We start from the raw sequence: 21,931 nt of genomic DNA, 5'->3' as shown, positions 1-21,931 counted from the left end.
TGGGGGAGGCCACGTCCACGGTGAGAGCACGGTGCTCTCCTCCTCAGAACAAACTGTGTTTCACACACCACAGGGGCCACTGAGCCCCGAGGAGACCAGGCTGCCCTCAGAACGCGGGGCGGGGAGGGGGAGTTGGAAGAAAAGCCACCCGACATTTGGGGATCGAATCAAAAACCTCCACTTACACACACACACACACACAAGTGTGCACAGGGAGCGTGTAAGACACGGGCACGCGTCAGAGCAGGGCCGCCCAGCGGGAGGAGTGGGCAGACAGGGAGCGGCCCCATCTCGGGCCACTGTAGCTCTCAGAAGTGCCTGAACACGTGAACCCTGCACTTCAAGAGGGTCAGACTTGTGCTGCAGGAATCTGACTTTGCTTTTTAAAAGTAACTGAAGCAAAGTGCAAAACATCCACGTTTGTTAAAAATGGGTGGTGAAGACGTGAGCCTCTGCTGTGAGAAGGACCAGCAAGTGTGTCAGGAAGTGTGCCGTCACCACGGTAAATGGCCCAAGGTTCTACCTAGCTAAGATTATAGTGAGTAGAAGAGACCGGGAGTGGCCGGCACCCCTCCAAGCCCCTGGGCTCACAGGACAGCTCTGCGGTCCTCCACCTCTAGCAAGGACCCGGCCACCAGGACCCTCGGGCCTCGGGCGTCGCCCTGGATCTTGTGTCCAGGTGCTGCCCACCGTGTGACCAGGTCCTTGCAGAAGGGATCAGACATAAACCCCACCCAGAGCACCTGGCGGCCTCCCGAAGGCATGACCCTCAGTGCCAAGCCCTCCCTTAGCAACACTTGCTCTGTGACAAGCAAGCCTTGCATTACCACAGAAGCAAAGCTTCTAAGGAGGAAGGACTCGAAGACACAGCCAGCCCTAAATCTCATCCCCAAGCCATAAACAAGCCCGAGCCAGTCCCAGGGAGCCCCTGAGGCCGGGGGTCTCCTAGTCCCTCCTTGGCTGGGGCAGAGACGCCTCAGGCACTGCAACAGTGGGGGGCGGGGACAAGGACAGAGAAGAGGAGGCAGCACCAGGACTCAGGCGGGAGGGAGACGACACCAGCAGGGCGCCGCTGCCTGGCTCGCTCTATAAGCAACAAGGGACTTTCCAGGGAGGGAGGGGTCCTCACGCACCAGACATGGCACCAAGTGGCATGGGCTAGAGTTCGGGTTCGTTCCTCTTTTCTGAGTTAGAAGGTGAGGTCTCCCCCAGGATGACCTCACCCTGTCTAAAATGCCACCTTGCTGCAGCATGGCATGGGACAAACGCTCCCCACACTGATGCTGGCCAGGGAAAACCCGGAGGAGGCTTCAGGTATAAGTGTGACCCTAGAAACTCGTATCTTTAGTTGTGTGCTGCGCCACTAAAGGCCTTCTGGATGAAGAACACCGAGGTGTACTCACGCCCGATCGGGAGTCCCACGGAGTGGAAAGGCTCCTCATCCCCGCGGAACCCTGCAGGACGTGGGCAAGGCGGCTGAGAGAGTGAGGCCTGCCCAGCTCCCTCCCGGCCACCCAGAGCCCTGCGCACTTTTCACCACCACCGCAGCGTTGGTCGACACCTGTCCGTGGACGTTTGTCGCCACCGCAGAGTACGTGGCCGAGTCATCGAAGTTTGCCCTTGGAGAGAAGGAGGGAGACCACGTCTGTGGCTGGCTGGGAACGGTGGCGACCTGATGCTAACAAAACGTTCCTGGACAGCGCGCGCGGCCTGACCTAGATGGCCAGAGCGTGAGTGGTGTGCTTGCAAACAATGCCAGCTGTGCTTGGAACAGCAGCGGCACACGGGGTATTAATTACAGGCTTGGTGAGCGTGGGATCCTAGGCCTCAGCAGGCTTGGCTTTGAGACAGGAAAGGTGTGAGCGCTTCCAGGGCGCCTGCACTCTGCCCCAAGGGGCTGCTGCATCCTGGTCCCGCTTCTCTGCCTCCACAGAGATCGCAGGTCTCCTTGTGGCCTGGTGCCTGGTGACCGCCACCCCAGCCGTCATCCATGCCAGGAGCAGGGCATCACTGCACAGGGCCCCAGGCCCGTGGGCAGGCCAGCTCCCAGAGCCCTCTGTGCCACCGTGGCCTGGGAGCTGCGAGGGGGCCCTTTCCCGGCTGTCGTGTGCCCATCACAGCTGGCTGTGTCGGTGGCATCCCGGTCTGAGGCTGCTGGGATGGTCAGCCTGCCCAGGCCCCAGACGGGGACCAGAGCTCGAATGCACGCGAGCAGCAGGGCCCGAGGCGTGGCTGGGGACCCTGGAGCCTCCTGACTCTGGACACCTTCGTTAGCAAGCAGAGCCACCGCTGCCTCGCCAGGGCCCCACCTCGGCAGAGAGCGTGCCCGGGGCCGCACAAATCTTACCACCCGCTCCAGCCCTCCTAGGTAGCTTTGGTACAACGGTTTCCAAACCATGTTCCAGAGTTTTCAAACGTGTCTCTCAATATGCTGCAACCTTCTGCATTTTCACAATTTTTTAAACCACAGTAAAAGCCTGTACTCAAAGGCTCATAAACTAGTTGCACGTTGAAGCCCAGTAATACAGCTTCTGTGCAGCCTTGCATTTGTTTGTGCCTGGGCCTGGGGCATAGCTTCTGCCTCTTCTGCTCACTCAGCCAGTGACCTGAGGTTTCAGGCCAAGCTTGCCTCTGTTTGAATCAGATTCTCCCTGGCGCTGCTCAGCTGGGACAAAGCCCACGGGGCAGTGGGGGCAGAGGCGGTGAGGACCCAGGAGGCGCCTCAAGTCCCCATCTGTCTGTACGTCCACCAGGTCAGGCTGGTGCTCTCGTCTCCTGACTCTATAGTAACCACTCGCTCCTGCTCTAAACCCTGGGATGCCTGTGTTGAATACCTATGGATGCCAGGATGACTTTAATTAATTAAAGCAATGTATTTGAAAGCCTCTGATGACTTTATAGCAGGATATTAACTTTATATAGCATCCATTGAAATACGTGAGCTGAATTCCTGGACTGAGGAGTTGCTCCAGAGCAGCAGGGTCTCCAGGTTGAGGGCCTGCAGCTGCAGCTGACACTGCTCCAGAGCCCAGGGGCCACGCCAGTCACCATGGAGACCAGCCTGTCTGCACTGGCTGAGGACAGCCGGCAAGCAGCAGCCCAGGCCCCGAGATGGGGCAGAGCCACCTGATACATTAGCGGGGCTCAGCCTGTCGAGTAACCCAGTAGCACTGTGCATGCAGTCCGAGGCCGAGGGCAGACAGGAGGGTGGGTCCCACAGCCTCCCTCACCCACAAAACGACCGACACACTGGGCAGGGCAGTGGTCCCAGGGCAGGGGTGCATTCTGTTTCCTTTCTGTTTCGATTCTGTTTCCGTTCATCTCGGGTTTTTACCTTTCTCTTTGGTGAGAGATTTATGCTGTAAAAGCCTCATGTCCTGGGAGCCCAAAGAATGGTGCAGGACTGTGGGGAGCAGGTGCTCGAGCAACAGGCCTGGAGACCACTCCACGGGCCGCGCCCACCGGCTCCGACGCCACCATCACTGTGTCCTACGTGGCCCCTGGCCCCACGCTTTCCTACACCCAAGGGACCCAGGACCCTGCTCCCTGCAAGACCACATGAGAAAGCCCTGAGCAAACCCGGTCTAATCCCAGCCTTCTCGTCATGCTGCAGGAGCTTGCAAAGGGTTCGGTTTCCGCCTGGAACGCTTCCCCACTGGACAGCTCTCTTAGTTCCCCCTTTTGAAGGGTCCCAAAGGGATCCTTCCACCCTCTAAGGCTTCAGTGTGAAGTGGCCCCAACCCAATCCCCTCAAGGACAAACACTATTTCCTGTTTTAAAAATAGGCAGACAATGCAGCAAGATGATCCGTAGTTGAGGCTGGACTTAGAATTCAATGCAAATCAGAACCCAAACATCAAAGTCTAAAAATAAAGTATGGGAAAAGTTGAGTCCTTGGAGCATCCTGCCAGGATCGGCGAATGGCAGGGTTGCTAAGGGTGGTGCTCAAACAGGCCTATAAAAACCCGAGAGCAACGTTAAAATTCCTGAGGAAATGAGACCCACAGGACAAGTGCCCAGAGAAAATCCAACGAACGTACAAATTAGCAGCAATGATAAGTTTTGATTCAATACCCCCGAAGGCTGGGAGTGCTTTCTAGCACTTTAAGAATCTTCTTCAGGGGCCAAAGAATATTCATAGAAGCAAATGTCATCCCTGACAGAAGAGGCTCCCTGGGAGCCAGAGCCATGGAGGGGAAGGGCGGGCACACATTCCACACCCAACATGGCTCGGGTCAGATGGTGCAGAGCTCAGCACTTCAGAATGAACAGCTGAGGCGAGCTATCATCTGCAGACTCCCCACTGCTCTGTTCCAGAAGAACGCTAATATTTGAATTGCTAAAAATGTCCCAGTTGGAATAAGAAGGCTGGGAGATAAGAGGGTCTCAGGAATTGGCTCTTCCCAGGTTTCTCAAGTACTGGTGCATTCGTGCAGTGCCAGCCTGGCATGGTCTCTGGCGCTATTAATCAGCTTTGGTCATTGGCTCTGGTCAAAGCCCACATTATCCCCAACAGCAAGTCTGAGTGTCGCCAGCTGCAGGGTGACTGGGACTTCTCCTGCTTGAGAAAAGGAGACCATTTTCCGTTTAAAACACAGCCTGGGGCCAGAGATTTAGTTCAGTGGTTTCGCTGCCTGCTGCACAAGCGCAAGGACCAGAGTTTGATCCTCCGTACCAAAAAAAAAAATTTTTTTTAATTAAATAAATAAAATAGAACAGCCTGGAAGCAGGGGACTGCTGAGGAGACCCTAATCCCCACCAGCTGGGGCAGAGGAGACAGAAGCAGTTGTCCCCCTAGGCACCTGCTCCCCAGCAGCAGCACAGGCTCCACAGACAGCACCCTGGACCCACTGACACCCCTTAGAGCACTCAGAGCACAAGGCCACTGTCGGGCTGCGGCCCTGACCCTCTAGAGCCCCAGCCTGGGAACCTGGCTCCATCTGAGCCCTGAGCTCCACGGCAGAACAGACCTCCCCACTGCAAGGATCCTCCCACGATGGCCTCTGCCCTGAGTCTCCCCTCGGCCACAGAGACGCTTTTGTAGGAGAAGTGCATCTGCTGCTTGGCCTCTGAGGTCCTCTGCTGTCCCTGGGGTGCCTGGGGCACATCTGGGGCTCCCTCACCAAAGGCTCCCTCCCCACAGCTCCAGCCCAGCCCCCAGCCTTGCCCAGGTGACAGGCGACATGGACAGGGACGTGCTCCCGTGAAGGTCACCCTGCCCACGCACACCACGGCCCGTCCCAGGGCCCAGCTCCTCTCCCGCCTGGGCAGCATGTCTCTCCGACTCCCCCCCGCCCGGCGGGTCCAGAGCGAGCACTTCACCAGGAGGAGCAGACTTGAACCCGGGCCAGCCTCATCGCATGGCCCCAGCTGCCCTGCGGGGGCTGCAGACTCCAGGTGGGGAGAACCCTGTGCAGAGAGGGGACCCTGGCCAGGGACAGGGCCCACCGGCAGACGCCACCTGACAGCAGCAGGGCGAGTCTCAGGAAGGGTCAGCTGGAGCCGCAGCCGCCAAGTGGGAAGAGGAAAGGCCGGTTGGGGGGAGGAAGGAACCCTGCAGAATCCAGCTCCTCCCAGGAGGGAAAGCGCTGGAGGCCGTGGTCCTGAGCCAGCCCAGGGCTCCCAGGCGGAGAAGCACCAGGCTCTGACCACCGGCGCATCCTTGACCTCCCCAGGCCATGTCTGCTCATCTGGCTGCCCCCAGCAGGGACCCCTCTCCCTGTGCGCAGACCCCATGGAGCCTCTGAACCCCATCACTGCAGTACCCAGAGCTGAGCGGCTCCTCGGAGGCTCCACGCCTGCCCCACGCCCCTGGGCAAATGCTTCTCTCTCACACTGCAGGCGTGTGCCTGGGTGAGGACACAGCAGGGGTCCGGACATGTGCCTCGCCCGCGTACCTCGCCTGTGTGTCTGTGTCCATGTCAGTCTGTGTCTGTGTGTGTCTCTGAGTCCATCTCAGTCTGCGTGTGTGTTGTGTTGTGAGAGGAAAACAATCAATGCTGGACACACACCACTGCCCCGACCGGATGTGGCACGTGAGCAGTGTCAGTTTCTTGCTGCTGACCTGCCCCTCCCTGTAGTGGCTGTGTCTCGATGTCCCTCCAAAGCCTCATGCAGTCATAGGCAGGGCTTTTCAGAGGTGGCTGAATCTAGAGCATGTGACTGATTCGTGGTGCAATGCTAGGCCCAAGGGCACTAGAATTCAGGGTGTGAGTGCTGCCCGCCCTAAGCAGTCTGAACAAGACAAAGGAGCAGAAAGGCGCTGTTAAGGTCTCTAGTGGCTTTCGCTGTTTTCCACCGCCATGAACTGTGGCCCCTCTGTGCCCCTGCCTTGGAGCCAGCCGATCATGGACTGAGACCTCTACTAACTGTGAGCTGAATAGACCTTTCCCCTTTAACTTCGGGTGTCCAGTATTTTGTCTCAGCAACAAGAGGAAAGTAACAAAGTCCCACAGAGTCAGCCCCACAGGAAAGGGGGGTGCCGCTGTGTGGGCTGTGGACCCCCAAGTTGGCAGCCCGTCACCTGGCCACCAGGATGATCCTTACACTGCTGGCGCCCTCACTCAGGAGCCCACGTCCCACTGCCGACACGGGGGAGCCAGCAGCTCCCCTCCCTCGAATCAGCACACAGACATCATAAGGCCACTGGGGGAAAACTGCTGACGATTTTTGTTTGATATCTGGTTTCCTTCCACTCCGAATGTGAGTTATGGGACTTGGCCCTCACACACGTTCACGCACACACTCACACACATGTCCTCACCTGTTGATCTGCAGTGTGTGCACGCCGTACCTGCTTTCGATGAGGTACTTCCCGGGCTCACCTGCCTGGCAGATCAGGCTGCCATTCTTGTACCTGGCGAAGGAGAAAGTGGTCTAGACCAAAGGCAGCTTCCAGGTCCTAGTGGTAGCTCTGCCTCCTGCGCCCTCTGTCAGTATCTGCCTGCTGAGCACCTGCCGCCTACTCCTCCCACCAGGCGGGGACCAGAGCCTGCACAGGTTCCGGCTCCGTAGAGGCAGTGCAGGCCTCCAGTGCACCCCAGCAGCCCTTGGCCTCAGGGGACCCAGGGCAGGTTCTGCCTGACCCTGGCTGGAATCAGGGGCTGCTCCGTTTCGCTGAAAAGGCACAGTGTGCACTTGGGTCCCAGCAGGCCATCGGCATGGTGTCCCCACGGTGTGCCTGGAGGACTGGGAGTGGCAGGGGATGGACAGCACCCAGGTGCCTGCACCCATCTGCCTCTGACCGTGTGGACAGCACCAGGAGGCTCTGCGGAGGGCCCAGGCCCAAGGCTCGCATGATCACAGACACCTGACTCAGGGCGGAAGCTGACCAAGCAGGCTCCGGGGACCTGCAGAGCCACTTCCTGGACCACCCCAGCTTCCCCCATGATGGGAGCAGCCTCAGGGCCAGTGTAGCCTGAAGCAGGGCCATGGCGGGCACAGGCCATCTGGGAACTGACTGCTGCGTGGAGACTCGGCTGAGCAGTGTCACTTCACTTCAGATGCCAGCAGACTATTGAAAGGGACATTCTGTGAGTTCTGCATGTGTGTGTGTTTGAACCCATGGTCTTCACAATGAGCTACGTCCCACCTTCTGTGTTATTTTTTTATTTTGAGACAAGGTCTCACTAAGTCCCGAAGATGCACAAACTGGACTAGAACCTGCAGCCCCCTGCCTCAGCCTCCCAGAGTCCCAGGCATGGCAGCCCACGGAGCAGGTTCGGGGTCTGTGTCCCATCACTCCGTTGTGCCACTCACCACTGCACCACAGGGGTAGGAAAGCCCTGCACCGTGAAGCACAGTGTCACCGACATTCTCTCCCAGACTGTGTGCGACCTCAGCCGCACCAGGATCTCCGGGGCCCGCCTCATGCGCTCCTCGAAATCGTGCCACTCCCAGACCTTCTGAGCGTCCACCTGTGCCGCGCGCAAGCGAGAGGCGTGGTCAGGGTGCTGCCGCCTGCCTACCCAGGGACCCCGGCTCTGGCCCTCATCCCTACCGCCTGCTGCAGGGCGTATTTGTCCAGCATGCTGCGCGTGTGGGTCCGGGCCAGGCTCACGTCCTCCTCCAGCTGCGCCAGCTCACTGAGGAACCGCTGCCGCTTGGCCTCGCCGTAGGCCGCCTCCAGGGACCGGTACCTGGGGGCCAAGAGCTGCGTCAGGCTGGGGGGAGTGGCGCAGGGCTCCGGGGTCCACGCAGGTCCCCCGAGGTCCTGAGTAGGAGAAGACAGCAGGAGAAGGGCCTTTCCGCGTCCTCCCACCTGCTGGTGTCACAAGTGTGCTGCGACGTGTGTGCTGACATCACAGGAAGTTGGGACAAAGAGCCACGAGGCTCAGCGCTGGGCCATGGTGGGCGGTAACACACCAGCTGCCTTTGGCCATGAGAGGAGCTGCAGAGGTACTGGCCAGACCCAGGCCAGACCTCAGACTCGCCCCACACAGGGAGCAGCAGAGGGGAGGCCAGGCACGAGCGCAAAGCCAGGCAGCCCGCGTGTGCTCCTGGACCGCACTTTGCTCCCCGCACGCCCAGGGGACGCACATGCAGATGTTCCACAGAGACTGAGCAGTGGGGCCTTTGGGGTTTAAAATAAAGGGTTCAGCTGCCTCTAGGTGCTGCTGGGCTAGAGATGCCTTCAGGGCCGCTGTGATCAGTTGTGACAATTTAAGGAAAGGCACAGCATGGAAGAGCCACCGTCTCCTGGGGGCTGCAGCTTCTGAGTGAGTCTGAGAGGCAGATAAGAAGTATGACTGCATCCCGGAAAAGCAGAAAGCTAAAATAAAAGGCGATCTGCTAGGACAGAGCCAACGGCATGCTCTTCATGGCCATCACCATGAGCACCGTGATTGATCGCCCACATCAACTCCCGGGGCTGGGCCACTGGCCCACACAGGGGGCTCCCAGAGCCAGACAGCCCGTGCCTCACAGGGTGCTACTGTTCTGCCTCCCTCCTGGGATCCTGTCCCACTAGTGGGAAGCTGTCCCTGTCACTTCCTTAGCAGAACTGCATCCTTCCTGTGAGGCTGTCCCAGCCCTGGCCCACTCTGAATCCCAACCTCCTTTTTTTCCCCCTGGCCGTTGCAATTTGGAAAGGAAGGGCGGCCCCTTCTCCTCTCTGTGCTCCGGGCCCTGTCCCACAGTAAGGCCCACCACGTGCGCCTGCTCTGCACTGGGACTGGGAGGTCCCTGGCGAGCCGCCGGCGGGCTGGGTGTGCGCTGTAGGCTGAGGAGAGGGAGCAGCAGGACACAGAGCCTGGGCACAGCGCCTGCACCTCCAGAGGCCGCCACCAGGTGCACCCACACTGCACAGCCAGAAGTCGGGGCCCAGGCAGGTCAGCGGTACCAACGCCCATCCTGCGGCCGGGGAGGTTCCATCCCAGGCCCTGGCCAGGCCCACCCCGCAGGCCGACCCCTGTGGGTCGGTGCTGGCCTCAGACACAGATAAAGCTAAGGAAGACGCAGGCATGGAGGAAGTTTGAGACCAGAATGAAGGATATGCTGCCCGTGCTTGGACAGAAGGGTGCCTGGAGGAACCAGAAACCTCAACCTGGACGGCAGCGCTCCCTCGGCCGCAGCCCTACCTGCACCTCCGGCCTCTGCCGCCGACCTGGACGCTCTCCTCAGGCCTGGCCCCCTGCACCTGCTGGGCGGCTCCCCAGCTCCGAGCCGGGGCCCTCAGGGCCACCGTGAGAGTCTCCCAGGTCCCCCGGGCTCTACACCAACGCTCCGCCCGTGGTCTCCTTCCGACTCCGTGTTCTCCCCACAGAGCAAAGCTACACTCGTGATTGGGTCCCCGGCGGCCCAGAGCAAACACCCCTTGCTTTCCCTTCATGGGGCACCAGGCATGCAGAACAAGGGGATGCTGGCCTGAAACCTACTGGCTGCAGTAGGCGGGGACAAAGGAGCCCTCACACCAGCAAACCGTCCAGCTTGAAGGCCAGAAGTCTCGTGGAATCCTGTGTGCAGAGCCTGGGCTCTTTCCCCAGCATCAGCACCACCACCCCTGACATCAGCCACTGGCCAGACCCCCACATATCAGCACATCAAGGATGTGTGTGGCTCTGCCCCTCTGCCACCAGCTGGCTGTGATGCTGGCCCTGTGTGGAATCTCAGGGCGCCCGGAGCACAGACTCTGAATGGGGAGCCCCGGCAGGCAGGCTGGGGGGGCGGCTCTCACTGGACCAAGGAGACGCAGCAGGGGACACAGTGACATCTGTTCAATGACTCTGATTGATGAGCCACCATTGCACATTTTGCAAGAGACCAGTTTGCCCAGGGTGTGAGCCAGTGTCTGCCATGGGCGTGTGAACAGGGAATGTGTGCTCATCCCAGCGTGGAGGGCAGGGGCTGTGGAGGCAGGCCGCATCTGCCCATCCCCACCCCCCTCTCAAGCAATGTGGGCGTACCATGGGGTCTCCTCACATGCACTCTCAGAGGAGGGAAGGAGCCTTCAAGACCTGCTGCATGGAAGACGCACACAGGGATGAGTGTAAGGGGCCCTGAGACCCCCAAGAGCCCAAGATCCCATGCAAGGGGGCATCACGGAGGCTGCATCCTGAGAACAGCTCAGGCCCAGGCCGATCAGCCACTGCAAGCCCTGGCGTTTCAGGGAGGTTTCCAATTCCCAGCACCCGGGGCTGTTGCAAGTCATTCCTGCCGCAACTGCGTGACGCACAGTCATGGCCACCCGGACCACTGGACAGACATCCACGTCCACGTCCTGCAGGGACCACCGAGCGCAGGAGTCTGTCCTGTGTCCAAGTCCCACAGTGCACAAGATGCACAGTTGGTGGAAACAAAATGACACAGCTGAAGTCCCCTACAGCCAGGCCCTAAAACTTAAATGCAAGGAGATCGCTTTTAAGCAACCCAATCCTTTAAAATCCAGATTGTTTTAGTCTCTGCATTTTGAAGTGATTAACAAAAGAAGTTTTCCATTCACAATAAAATGTATTTATATGGCAAATTTTTCCCAAGACATTTAAAAGATAACTCAAATTTGCTTTAAAGTAGGGTTAATCGTTTCAGGAAAAACTGTTTTAGCAAATGGATTACTCTGTCATAATGCAACTCTCAAAAGGAACTACATTTGCCCAAACTTCATTTTTTCCATCAGCTTTGACTTTTACACCTATAGAGAAAAATGTTCTAGGAGTAGTAGAGCAGTGGGGACTAGAGGAAGTATATATGTAGCTGTTCATTTTGTTCTTCAGAGGCCACAGCAGCACCACCAGCCGCTTCCATCACCTGGGAATAATTTTAGGGCTGACGCTTTTGCTAAGCCGCCTCTTTCCCGTGACACTTCGCCCTCGTGAGCTGACTCTGCTGAAACGGAAAATATGAGGGCTTCTAGAACCCTCCATGGCCACGCATTTTCCACAGGGGCCACTGGCCAGGCTGGCTCCCTCCTGGGAAGGTGACCTTGCGGGTCACACAGCCCCGGGCTGTTGCTCTGGGAGAAACGCAGCCGTCAAGCCCAGCGGTTGGTGCTGGAGTCCAGGTGTGGGAAGGGGAGCAGCTGCTAGTGGAGCTGTGGATCTAAGGTCAGTGCCGCCCGCCGGCCTGAGCCTGCAGCCTGGGCAGAAGGCATCCGTGGGGAACTCACCCGACTGAGGGACGGGCGGAGGCCCAGGTCCACAGCGGGCTGGCCTGCATCTCTGAGCCTGCCCAGCACCGGGCCCTGCCCTCCCCTCTGCTGTCTCCCAGCCCACGGAGGCCGATGCCGGGGCAGCACCAGGCAGCCCTGGTTACCTGTGCTCATCCTCTTGCTCCTCCTCCCGCGTGCTCACGCTCGTGGCCGCTGCTGAGGTCCGGCTGGCGGCCCTCTGTGCGGACGACTTCTGTGCGAGGTAGCTCTGGGTAGAGGACTGCATGGACGCTCGCCTGGACCAGTGAGGGGGGCATCAGCCATGCCAGGAAAGCCCTGGGGCCTGTCCGAATCGAACCACTCCCGTCCACACACCCCAACATCCCTACGTGCACACAGCACATGCACATCACAGACACACATATGGACAGACACGGGCACCCCCCCCGGGCACATGTTTCTGCCCATGTGAGCACATGTGCGTGCACACAAGCACGCAGCACAGGCATGCACACACATGGGCACATATACATGCGTGCTCTTGCACACTAACACACTTGTGCACACAAGGCAGACACACATGTGGACACACACACTCCCTGGCACACACAAGCCCAGGTCAGCGTTCCGGTGCATCCTCCCTCCTGGCCTGCACAAGGTCCTGTGGTCGAGATGCTCCCCTGGGCCCTGGCTGTCCCCACCCTCCACAGTCCCTGCCTGCACAGTTGTCCTGGCTCACAGCTGCAATTAAATATATCCTGAGGGACGGAACCTCCCTGCGCTGCTGGGAGGGGCCACAAGTGTTTGGCTGTGTTTGTTACAAGGATGACAACTACACAGGAGCGCCCCAAGTGCCTCTAAATATAGGGCGCCAGTGACATGTGGCAGGCACCTTCTGTGGAGCATGTGGGCCCAGGGGTCTATTCCTTCTCTCAGTCTCCCAACCAGCCCATGAAAGCCCCGGACGCCCTGGGCTTCAGCCCGAGGAGTCACCTGCTGCAGCAGCAGGGCACAAGCCCAGGGTCACACACCTGCCATCGGGTGGCAAAACCCCTCTTGGGCGGACTCCCCTTTGCCCTTGCTTTGCCCCCACCCCTTCCCCCTACCAACGTGTCCTGTCGCTCTCCTTCCCGCGGCCCTTTATGTTGGATGACTGTCTAGATCCTGCCGCCGGGAGACACGCAAGGAAGAGTAGAGCCAGCCAGCTCTACTGAGATGCCCTGGCTCAGGATCCAAAGAGGCCCACAGCCAGCCCCGCAGGACCCTCCCAATGTCGTGCAGAGCTAGGCTGGCCTCGAACCCCCAGAGGGATGGAGGAGTCCCTCTCCAGGACCGGGCCCGGGGAGTTCCCGCCTTCGAACACCAGACCCCATACCAGAACCCAAGGAGTCTAAACACGGTGTCAGCTTACTTCTTGGATGCATATTCATCCAGAAGGTACCGGGTTTGAACGTTGCGGTACGACTGGTCGAAGTGCTTGTGTCTCTTCTGGTAGAAGGGCATGGCCACCAGGGACATGTTGAGGGCTCTGGAGAACAGAGGGAAGCCAGATGAGGTCCCTCGTGGAAAACCAACTCCCAGGAACAAACCCACTGGAGGAGCTGGAGATGAAAGGGAGCACACAGGTGGGAGTCATCCTGGGTTAGGAGCAGGGAGCTTGCTAACGGCCCTGGGATGGGGCTGCACTGATGTTTACTTCTGTAAAAGCAATACAACCAGCCGGTATGTTTCATGTCACTGAGAACTAAATATTTATAGAATGCCAGGCATGGTGAGGGCCATGTGAAACCACTGTTACCAGGGAGGCTAAAAATAATGAAGACATAGATTAGAGAAGCAAACAAATGCTTGGAATACAAGATAATGTACGATAACAGCCAGAGGTGAGGGAGATGGAAAATGCACTGCAAATGAGAGGGCAGGGCAGCAGAGAGGCCAGGCAGCAGCTGACCCTGCAGAAGGCTGTGGTAGAGAGTGGGCAGGGTGGACAGGAGGTGCCCATGTGCAAGGGCAGGACCTCAGATTGCAGGGCCAGGTGTCAGGAAGCTGCTCTGGAAAGGCCACCACCACAGGAGGCTTCGGCGTCACCTGCAGAAGGCCTTGAGAAAGCCTTGGCCTTCCAGCACCTCCAGGTCTACTCTGCTGAGAAAATCATGGTGAGCCTGGTGGATGAGCAGGGGAGAAGACAGCAACTGAGCCAGCACCAAAGGCTCAGGGGTGTGGGGAAATGTTGGTGCTTGGGTGAAATTCTCCTGAAACAAGACATCGTGAGATCCGTCCTTCCCTCTGAGCTGAGGTTTGGAGGCATTAGGAGTGACTAGTTCTTGTACATGTTCACCCTGAATAAATAAAACCCCAGTGGACTGGATCACCTCCAGAAAGCCAAGCAGAGCTACATTCCTAGGTGTGTTACATTTTCACTGCTGTGACAAGGACCTGACATACACAATGTAAAGAAGGAAAGACCGTTTTCGGCTCATGGTTACAGAGGCTTCAGTCCATGGTCAGCTGTCTCCGAGGCCCAAATATCATGGTGGAAGGGTCTCACAGAGGAAGGCTGCTCACCTCATCATGCCCAAGAAGCAGAGCAGGGGAAGAGCCAGAGAGGAAGGGGCAGGGACCAGACACACCATCGCAAGGCACTGGTGACGCACCTCATCCAATTAGGCTTCACCTTCCAATAAGCCTGTTGAGCTCTGAACTCAAGGATTCATCTACTCAGTGAAGTCAGAGCCTCGTGATCCATTCACCGCCTCAAATCCCATCAGATGGAAGCCAAACCTTCAACACAGTGAGGATCCCAACCATGCCACTGGGTGTCTGCGATCATTAATTTCCAAGAAAAGCCTGAAAGAGCTCCCCCAAGCCTGAGCCCCACTCAGAGAGGAGGCTCCCAGGCCCTCTGAGAGGAGGCATCTCCACTCCCGCCGTCCCCGGGGCTCAGCCACTCGGGAGCACGTGAGAAAACCTGGACAGGGCACACCACGTGGTCAATTTCCTTCAGACTCTCACCTCCTAGAATCACAGGACAGCAGAGACCAGGGAGACCCTTAGCAACCACCAAAACTCTTCCTCACCAGGGGGAAGTAAAGGACAGGCACCAAGAGCCAAGAGCACGCAGGAGGGATCTCGCAGTCCTCAGACTTCTGCTGTTGGACAGAACTCATGAGTCTCAGTCTCCTGCTAAACATGAACTCCTCCTCCCACCACCTCCAGTGCAGAGGGCCCGGTGCACATTTGATGACAAGTTTGTCTGGAGACATGGCACCTAGTGGGACTCAGCAGAGCCCACCCCATGAGCCACTCAGCCTGCCGTGTTTGAAGAAGACCAAGGCCCAGCACCCTGGTTCACATCTGAGGGGCCTGGGATCCAATGTGCCCCAGGCACCACAGAGTGACCTTGGTCCAGCTCTGAAACACTTGGTCAAATCTGCAAGGCCCGCACTGGGCTCAGCACAGTACACACTGGCTGTCTCGATCACACTGTCATCCTCACATCATTCTGCAGCTAGGAGAAGGTATCTGTTTGTCAGAAAGACATCCCCTGTGCTTGGATAGGCAGAACTGATGCTCTCAAAATGTTCACACTTCCAAAACCGATTAAAGATTCAAAGCAATCCCAATCCAACACTAACAGCATTCCTCACGAATCCAGAGAAAACAATCCTAAAATTCCTACAGAACCAGAAGAATCAAAGCAACCCCAGGCAATAAGAGCAAAGCAGAAGGCATCGCAATCCTGGATTTGAAGTTATACTACAAAACTACAGTGATAAAGACAGCATGGAACCGGCACAAAGAAAGACACATGGGTCAGTGAAACACAAGGGAGGATGCAGAAAAAACCCCAGGCACATTCAGCCTTCTGACCTTTGACAAAGGAGCCAAAAATATACCTGGAGGAAAGGCAGCCTCTAACAAATGGTGGTGGGAGAACTGGATATCCACATGGGGAAGACTGAACCTGGGCCCATCTCTCTCTCCATCCACTAAATCAAACTCACAATGGATCAAAGATCTCGATGTTAACACAGAAACACTTAACCTGCTGGAAGATAAAGGCACAGGCACGGGCAAAGACTTTCTGAACAGAACCTAATTGCCCAAGAAATAACATCACGGAGCAACAACTGTGATCATAAAAATTAATAGCTTCTGCACAGCAAAAGAAACAACCAACAGAGCAAAGAGACAGCCTACAAAAGGGGAAACATTTTTCACAGCTATGCCTGAACAGAGGACTAACATCTAGAATATATAAATAATTTCAAAAATTAGACCTCCCCCAATAAAAGACCCAATCAAAAAATGTGCAACTGAAATGAACAGACACTTCTCAGAAGAAGTTCAAATGCTCAATAAATACATGAAAAATGCTCATTATCGCTGGCCATCAGAGAATACAAATTAAAACTACACTGAGACTCCATCTTACTCCAGAAAAAAACGGCCACAGTCAAGAAATCCAATGATCCAGTGTGGACAAGACTGTGGGGGAAAAGGGGTTCTTCCACATTATTGGTGGCAACATAAACTAGAACAACCACTATGGACATCAATATGGAGAGTCTTCAAAAACTAAGAGTAGAGATTATATTCGACATACTTATTCCCCTTCTAAGAATCTTCCTGAAAGAGTTCAAGTCATCGTGGAACAGTGATGTGCGAGACCCTTGTTTATAGCAGCATAACTCACAATAGCTAAATCCTGGACATGACCTACAGGTCCCTCAGCAGATGACTGGATACAGAAAATGTGCCATCTACACACAATGCAGCACCACTCTTCCCTTAAGAAAGATAAACTTGAGTCATCTGTAGGAAAATGGGTGCACCTTGAGACCTTAACGTTAAGGGAAATGCACCAGACACACAAGCTTAAAAATTGCATGGTTTCCCTTATGTAAGAAATGCAAGATATAAATAAAGAACAAAATGAAAGGTGGGCAATAGGAAGTAGGAAGACAGATACTTTCCAGATGGGAAGCGGGTCAAGAGATGGAAGGAGCAGGAGGGAAAGGGGAAGGAAAAAGAACTCAGCTGTGCTAGGCACATGCACCAAGTCCCCACCAGGAATGCACTCTTCACATAATGCAAACACATGCTAACAAAACTTGAAAATAAATAAAAATCCACGCATCACCCTCATGCCTGAACCCTTCCCAACTGCGTCCCAGCAGGGTCCTCCCGGAGCCCCTTGGGGCTCTGTGCCTGCTGTCTGGCCATCCCCACGTGCTGGGGACAGAGGCAGAGGACACCAGGGTGCACTCCCGCCCAGGCCGCAGTGTCCCAAGACCTCACACTGAGCCGCGTGGACAGGTGAACCACACCGCACCAGGTGTGTGTGCCCCGTGTGTTCCCCTGTACATTCATGTGGCTCCACCTGCACGTGGCTCAGGCACAGGGGAGCCCTTGCTCAGAATGCAAACAGCTCAGATGTGCAGCCCCATGGCCGGCTCCCCCTGGCCAGCTCTCCCTGGCCAGCTGCGATCCCCCGCCACTGCTCCTCATAAGTGGCTCTAGGAATGTCAGGGGCTCAGCCTGACCTTCTGTGGGCTGGGAGACTTCGGGCCCTTCTCAGGGAGGAGCATGGGCCTTGCCTCGACCAGCGAGGTGTGCGGTCACTTGTGCACGTTTCCCGCACCCCTCACCCTGACACTGTAGAGCAGGGTGACAGTGCACTTCACATATCTGATGCACAGTGCCCTCTGCTCCTTGAATAAAACACACGCCGGCCAGCAGAGCAGGAGCTATGGGGATGTCCCCGGGCAGTTGCCCCTCAGTGGGCCCCGTGCTGCAGCCCACCATCACCTGGAGCACTGGCCATGGACCCCACACCTGCCCGGGAGCCAGTGGGGGTCGGGGGTGCATCCTAGAGCTCTGGCCACACATTGGACACATGTCCTCGGTGTCCTCGGCTCCCCCGCCTCACAGAACCTGCACCGGAGTCTGGTCCAACCAGCCGTGTGTCCCCTGAGCATGCTCTGCCACACGGCCTGCTCCCCCCCCACCAGGAGGGGCTTTCCTTGACCTTCTGGAACCTTCTGGAAGCACACCCCTCTGCCCACAGCCCATGGAAGGCGAATCACTGCAGGACGTGTCACCCGGGGCCTCCTGGGTGTCCCTCTACCTAGAGAGTTCCTTTCCTTTGTAAGAAATCTCAGGTGTGCTAGCCCCCCACATGGGCACCCCAAGACACAAGGAACAGCCTCTCCGCAAAGGGCAGGCTTTGATGGAGCCCCTGGGTGCAAGGCTGTGCAGAGGTGTGGACCCCGGAACCCAGAGACCCAGGCCCCCACCATGCCAGGGCCTCTGCCTGCTCCGCTGTTTTCCTCCGAGGAGAGCGGAGTGCAGCTGCCCCTAGCCCCGACAGCCCAGAGGCACGCACCCTACCTGGGACCTCTGAGCCCCCGCAGAGCAGGCACCAGCGGGTTCTGTGGCCACCACCATGTCCCCAGCTCTGGGGCTGCGGCCAGGGCTCCTGACACATCCGGAATCCTGACACCGCCCTGAAACTCTGGCCTCCCCCCGCACAGGGGCCGCGTCTGCCACGTCCTCACCCTGAGCCCCTCCTCAGCCAACCCCAGGGACTCCGCCTTCAGGTCCCCAAGCACGTCTGTCACTTGCTGAGGGTTCAAGCTCCAAGCACTTACAAGTTACTTCCCTTCATGGAAGAAAGAGCTGCATTCACAACCCGAATGTCCCAGTGGACAGACACTAGCTCAGCACAGGAGCCATGGGGAGAGAGGGCACTCTGGCCTGGAAGCTTGGCGCACAGGGACTGCTCCACCCAGAGGTTTTTCCAAAGGACTTTTCACCCAAGCAACCAGTAAGCCCCAAACTACCAACAGGCACAGAAGGAGCCTCAAGGCTGTCACGAACAGCTCCGTGCCTAATTCCAGCAGCTAGGCGCCCAGTGTCCAGTGACCTTGGAGAGCCATGAGGTGCATGACTGGGGCCCAGTCCTGCTCCCGGGACCCTGGCTCGCTCCTCTCTGATGCCGGGAGGAGTGCAGCCAGCAGGGGATGGGGCCGCACAGCCCCTGCCTGAGAGTGTCCAGCAGCCAGAGAGCCATGCCCGGCCTAAGTGGAGAACTGAACCAGCAGCTGCCAGAAGTCCCTAAATGGCCTGGAATGGTTCCTGCGCCATCTCCTTGTTTGCATAAAGAACAGGGGTGCAGGTGAGGCCCAGATTCCTTGCAGTCTGTTGCAAACCCCTGCAAACGTGGCATCCTAACCTTCTTCGGAGTGCCTGGGATCTTACCCCGCTCTTTGCCAGTTGTGTCCTGATGTTTCCACACTTGGAATGCCAATGAGCTCAGTGGGCTGCAGCAGCTCTGGAGGGGAGAGGGGGACACGTGGCCATGGCTGGGACCCAGCGCCTGAGCCCGGCGCCCCTGAGGTGGGATTCATGTCAGGTCCCCAATGTCACCTTTAAAGTCTGCCCACCCCAGTGGCTCTTCCTCCGTGAGGAAGGAACATGAAGGAGGAAGGAAGACAGAGTGGCTCCTCAACTCAGGGTGCAACACGACATGGAAACTCCTGTCCCTCCCAGAAGTACTGCTGCTTTCCAACCCTGAGGTCTAAGCTCACTGACCCTTCTTGATCAATCCCCAGGAAAATGGCCTACTTTCTGTTTCATACCTTTCCAGTTTTCCCTCCGCTCACTTCATCTCTTTTCTGAGAACCTGGTGACAGCCACAGGAATCAGCCAGCTCACCCAGGCTAGTGGCACAGGGCCGCATGGCACAGGGAAGACAGATGTCTCAGAAGGGAGGCGGGGACAGTACGGCCTTGAAGACTAAGACTGGGGAAGCAGAGAATACACCCAGGGAGCTGCAACCTGCCCAAGAAGATGCAGACTCGGGAGGAACAGGGTGCTGCTGGTATCCCTCGCCTGAGCAAGGTCTGTGTGGGAAACCCAGGGTCCCCGGCATCTGCACCCAAAGTCCCTGCCCAGAGCAACGCACACAGCAGGCCTGAGCACGGACACTCACCGGAGGGAGCAGAGGGCAGAGGAGAGCACTCACTGGCCCACGGGTCACGGAGCTCAGACCCTGGCCAAGGCTGCAGAGCTGATCCCTCCGGGCTGAGCACCTGCTGCCCCCATTTATGGCCAAGAGAGGCTAAATTTAGGATGAGGGCCGGCCTCTCCCAGCTGACATCTGGCCCATAAATCACCACGCTCTCCAGAGCAGAATGCCAGGTGAGAAGGGGGAAACAGAGTCAGAATGAGCAAAGTGTCCTTCCAAGTCCTGCCTTGCCCGTCCCCGGGACCAGGACCCTTGAGCTGTGGCAGCCACTGACCGTCCACCCGCAGTCTCCTCCACCAGCCCCGCCTCAGACCCCAGTTCTCAGCTCCAGCTCCAGTCTGTCCTCACTGCAGCTCCCTGGCAGGAGACTGATGTCAGGACGTGAGGCTCTCAGGTCCCTGGGCGCTGTGCGTTGGGCACTGACTGCCAGCCGGGCACCTCCAGCTGTGGGTCCTGGGCCAAAGAAGCTGGGGCAGCCCTGCAGGTTCCGAGTGTGTGTGTGTGTGTGTGTGTGTGTGTGCGCATGTATGTGCGCTCAGAAGCCACTCGGTTGGCACTGGATTTTACCTTGGGCTGGCTTAGCTGGAGCAGAGCTGCCTACTCGCCAGGCTGGGCTTATTTATAGTCCTTACAGCAGGCAGGCGCAGTCTGGACACACAGAGCATGGAGCCCGCAGGTGGCCCTCGCTCTGCACAGCGTGTGTGTCCACATGCGAACAATGCACATGTGGCCGGCCTGTGCCGAGAGGAGGGGGCTCGTGGGAGCGGCGGCCCTAACCTGAGAGCCGCATCCACACTGCAGCCTGCGCACCTCAGCCCCACCAAGGAAACGTGTGCAGCAGCAGGGCAGAGCTGCCTTGCATGGCTCTGATGGAAAGCAGAGAAAACGGTACACGGGAAGTGAGCGCCAGGAGCCTCGGAAACCCCATGCTCCCACGCCTGCTGCCCGGTGAAGGGCCTCCCAGCAGACTGAACAGACCGAGGCAGGACCGGACGCAGGCCCAGGACGGCGGTCCTTCCGAGGGTGCTGTCATCCTGACCCAGCTGCAGGTCTCCTCTAGGCCTCTCCTCTGTCCGCATGCAGGGTGCCACGCGCTGCCTGCAGGCCCAGCCTGTCTTCCTGTCCCAGCCCCAGCACCGGGTGTCGGTTCTCACACCTGCAGCCTCACACACACCCGTGGGGTCCGTGGCCCGCGGCTGCCCTCCCACCAGACCACAGCCCAGTGGCTGACACACAGCATACACGTGCTTCTCGGCTCTGGGCTGAAGGCAGGAGCCCAGCGGACCCAGTGTCTTCCTGTGGTAGGAGGGGCTCTCAGGGCCCTGTGCTAAGCACACTGAGCCATCTTTGACTTTGTCGCCTCCCAGAGCCCCCAGTAAGGTGACATTTCCACCCGTGAACGTGGGGATCCACGTCGAGAGCAGAATGAGGCGCTCTGCCATGGATCAGCATCCTTTCCGGGGAGCCAGCGTCCTCTTCCTGGGGGACAATCGGGCATTCACTCTGTGTGGACAGACAATTCCAACACCCGCCACCTGCCCGCTGGGGGACCTCAGGAACGGGCAGTCTCTGTGCCCTCATCTCTGAAACGGGGGAAGGAAGGCGGACACGAGCAGGTGCGGCTGCTGTGACAGGGCGAGAGCCCCCGGCTGGGCCCTGGTCTACTCGGCCTCCACACTGGTGACAGCCTCAGGGTCTGTGGGGCACAGCACTGACAGCAGCACTAACCAGGCCCCTCTGTCACACCTTCCCAAAGCGCCAGCCCTTCCTGCAGAGGCTGGACAGGGGCTTCTCGCCAGGAGTCTGTCCCAACCCAACCGGCACACGGGATGCAGCCTCCAAGTGCTGGCTCCGGAGGCAGAGCACACAGGCCGCCGGGCACCTGGACTCTGCATCACGAATGGCTCCCGTCGGGGGCTCGGCTCGGGATCCAGATGTTGTGAATCAAAACCCTCCCAGAAGCCGTCAGCATCAGCAGGTGTGGCTGTGCGCCTGACGCTGTGCTGCCCAGGGCAGGGTGCAGAGGGGCAGGGCCGGCTGGTGGCCGAGGGCCCGTGAGGAAGGCAAATGGGAACTTCGGGACTTGCGTGCTTTGTCCAGGCCGCCGCGCATCGCATCGCCGGGCCTAGAAAGGACTGGGGGCCTCGGGGTCCGGAGTGTGAGCAGCCCTCCTCAGTGGAGTGGGAGCTGCCGCCCGGCCGGGTGGTGGCGCCACACAGCCTGCCCGCGTCCCGCAGTTGCCCACCGGCGCCTCGGAGCAGGCTCTGCGAAACTCGGTGAGCTCCCGTCCCGTCCCGTCCCTTACCCTGCGGCTC

The 21,931-nt window shown here is 58.2% G+C and overlaps 1 protein-coding gene across 10 annotated transcripts in view; it reads right to left on the bottom strand.

The window, feature by feature from the left end:
* Myom2 (myomesin 2) overlaps positions 1-21,931 on the bottom strand; it is a 59,998-nt gene that overhangs the window by 36,902 nt on the left and 1,165 nt on the right. For 2 of the 10 annotated variants that reach the window (XM_004869574.4, XM_087210073.1), the window contains exons 2-8: positions 12,996-13,112; positions 11,749-11,880; positions 8,000-8,138; positions 7,759-7,916; positions 6,764-6,856; positions 1,531-1,619; positions 1,404-1,454 (exon numbers count right to left, since the gene is read on the bottom strand). In XM_004869574.4, coding sequence (XP_004869631.2) covers positions 1,404-1,454; positions 1,531-1,619; positions 6,764-6,856; positions 7,759-7,916; positions 8,000-8,138; positions 11,749-11,880; positions 12,996-13,112 — 779 coding nt within the window. Of the gene's footprint in view, positions 1-1,403; positions 1,455-1,530; positions 1,620-6,763; positions 6,857-7,758; positions 7,917-7,999; positions 8,139-11,748; positions 11,881-12,164; positions 12,349-12,995; positions 13,186-13,601; positions 13,624-17,977; positions 18,087-18,847; positions 18,921-19,227; positions 19,391-19,580; positions 19,719-21,931 lie in introns of those variants that run through there. The other 8 variants (XM_004869577.4, XM_004869576.4, XM_087210071.1 and 5 more) reach the window with 8 other exon arrangements.

Source organism: Heterocephalus glaber, unplaced genomic scaffold (assembly GCF_053883595.1).
Source record: "Heterocephalus glaber isolate CG9 unplaced genomic scaffold, H.glaber_assembly_v1.0 deba00001104, whole genome shotgun sequence".
NCBI lineage: Eukaryota > Metazoa > Chordata > Mammalia > Rodentia > Bathyergidae > Heterocephalus > Heterocephalus glaber.
Note: the sequence above shows the minus strand (reverse complement) of the source record. Positions and strands in the feature narration are given on the sequence as shown.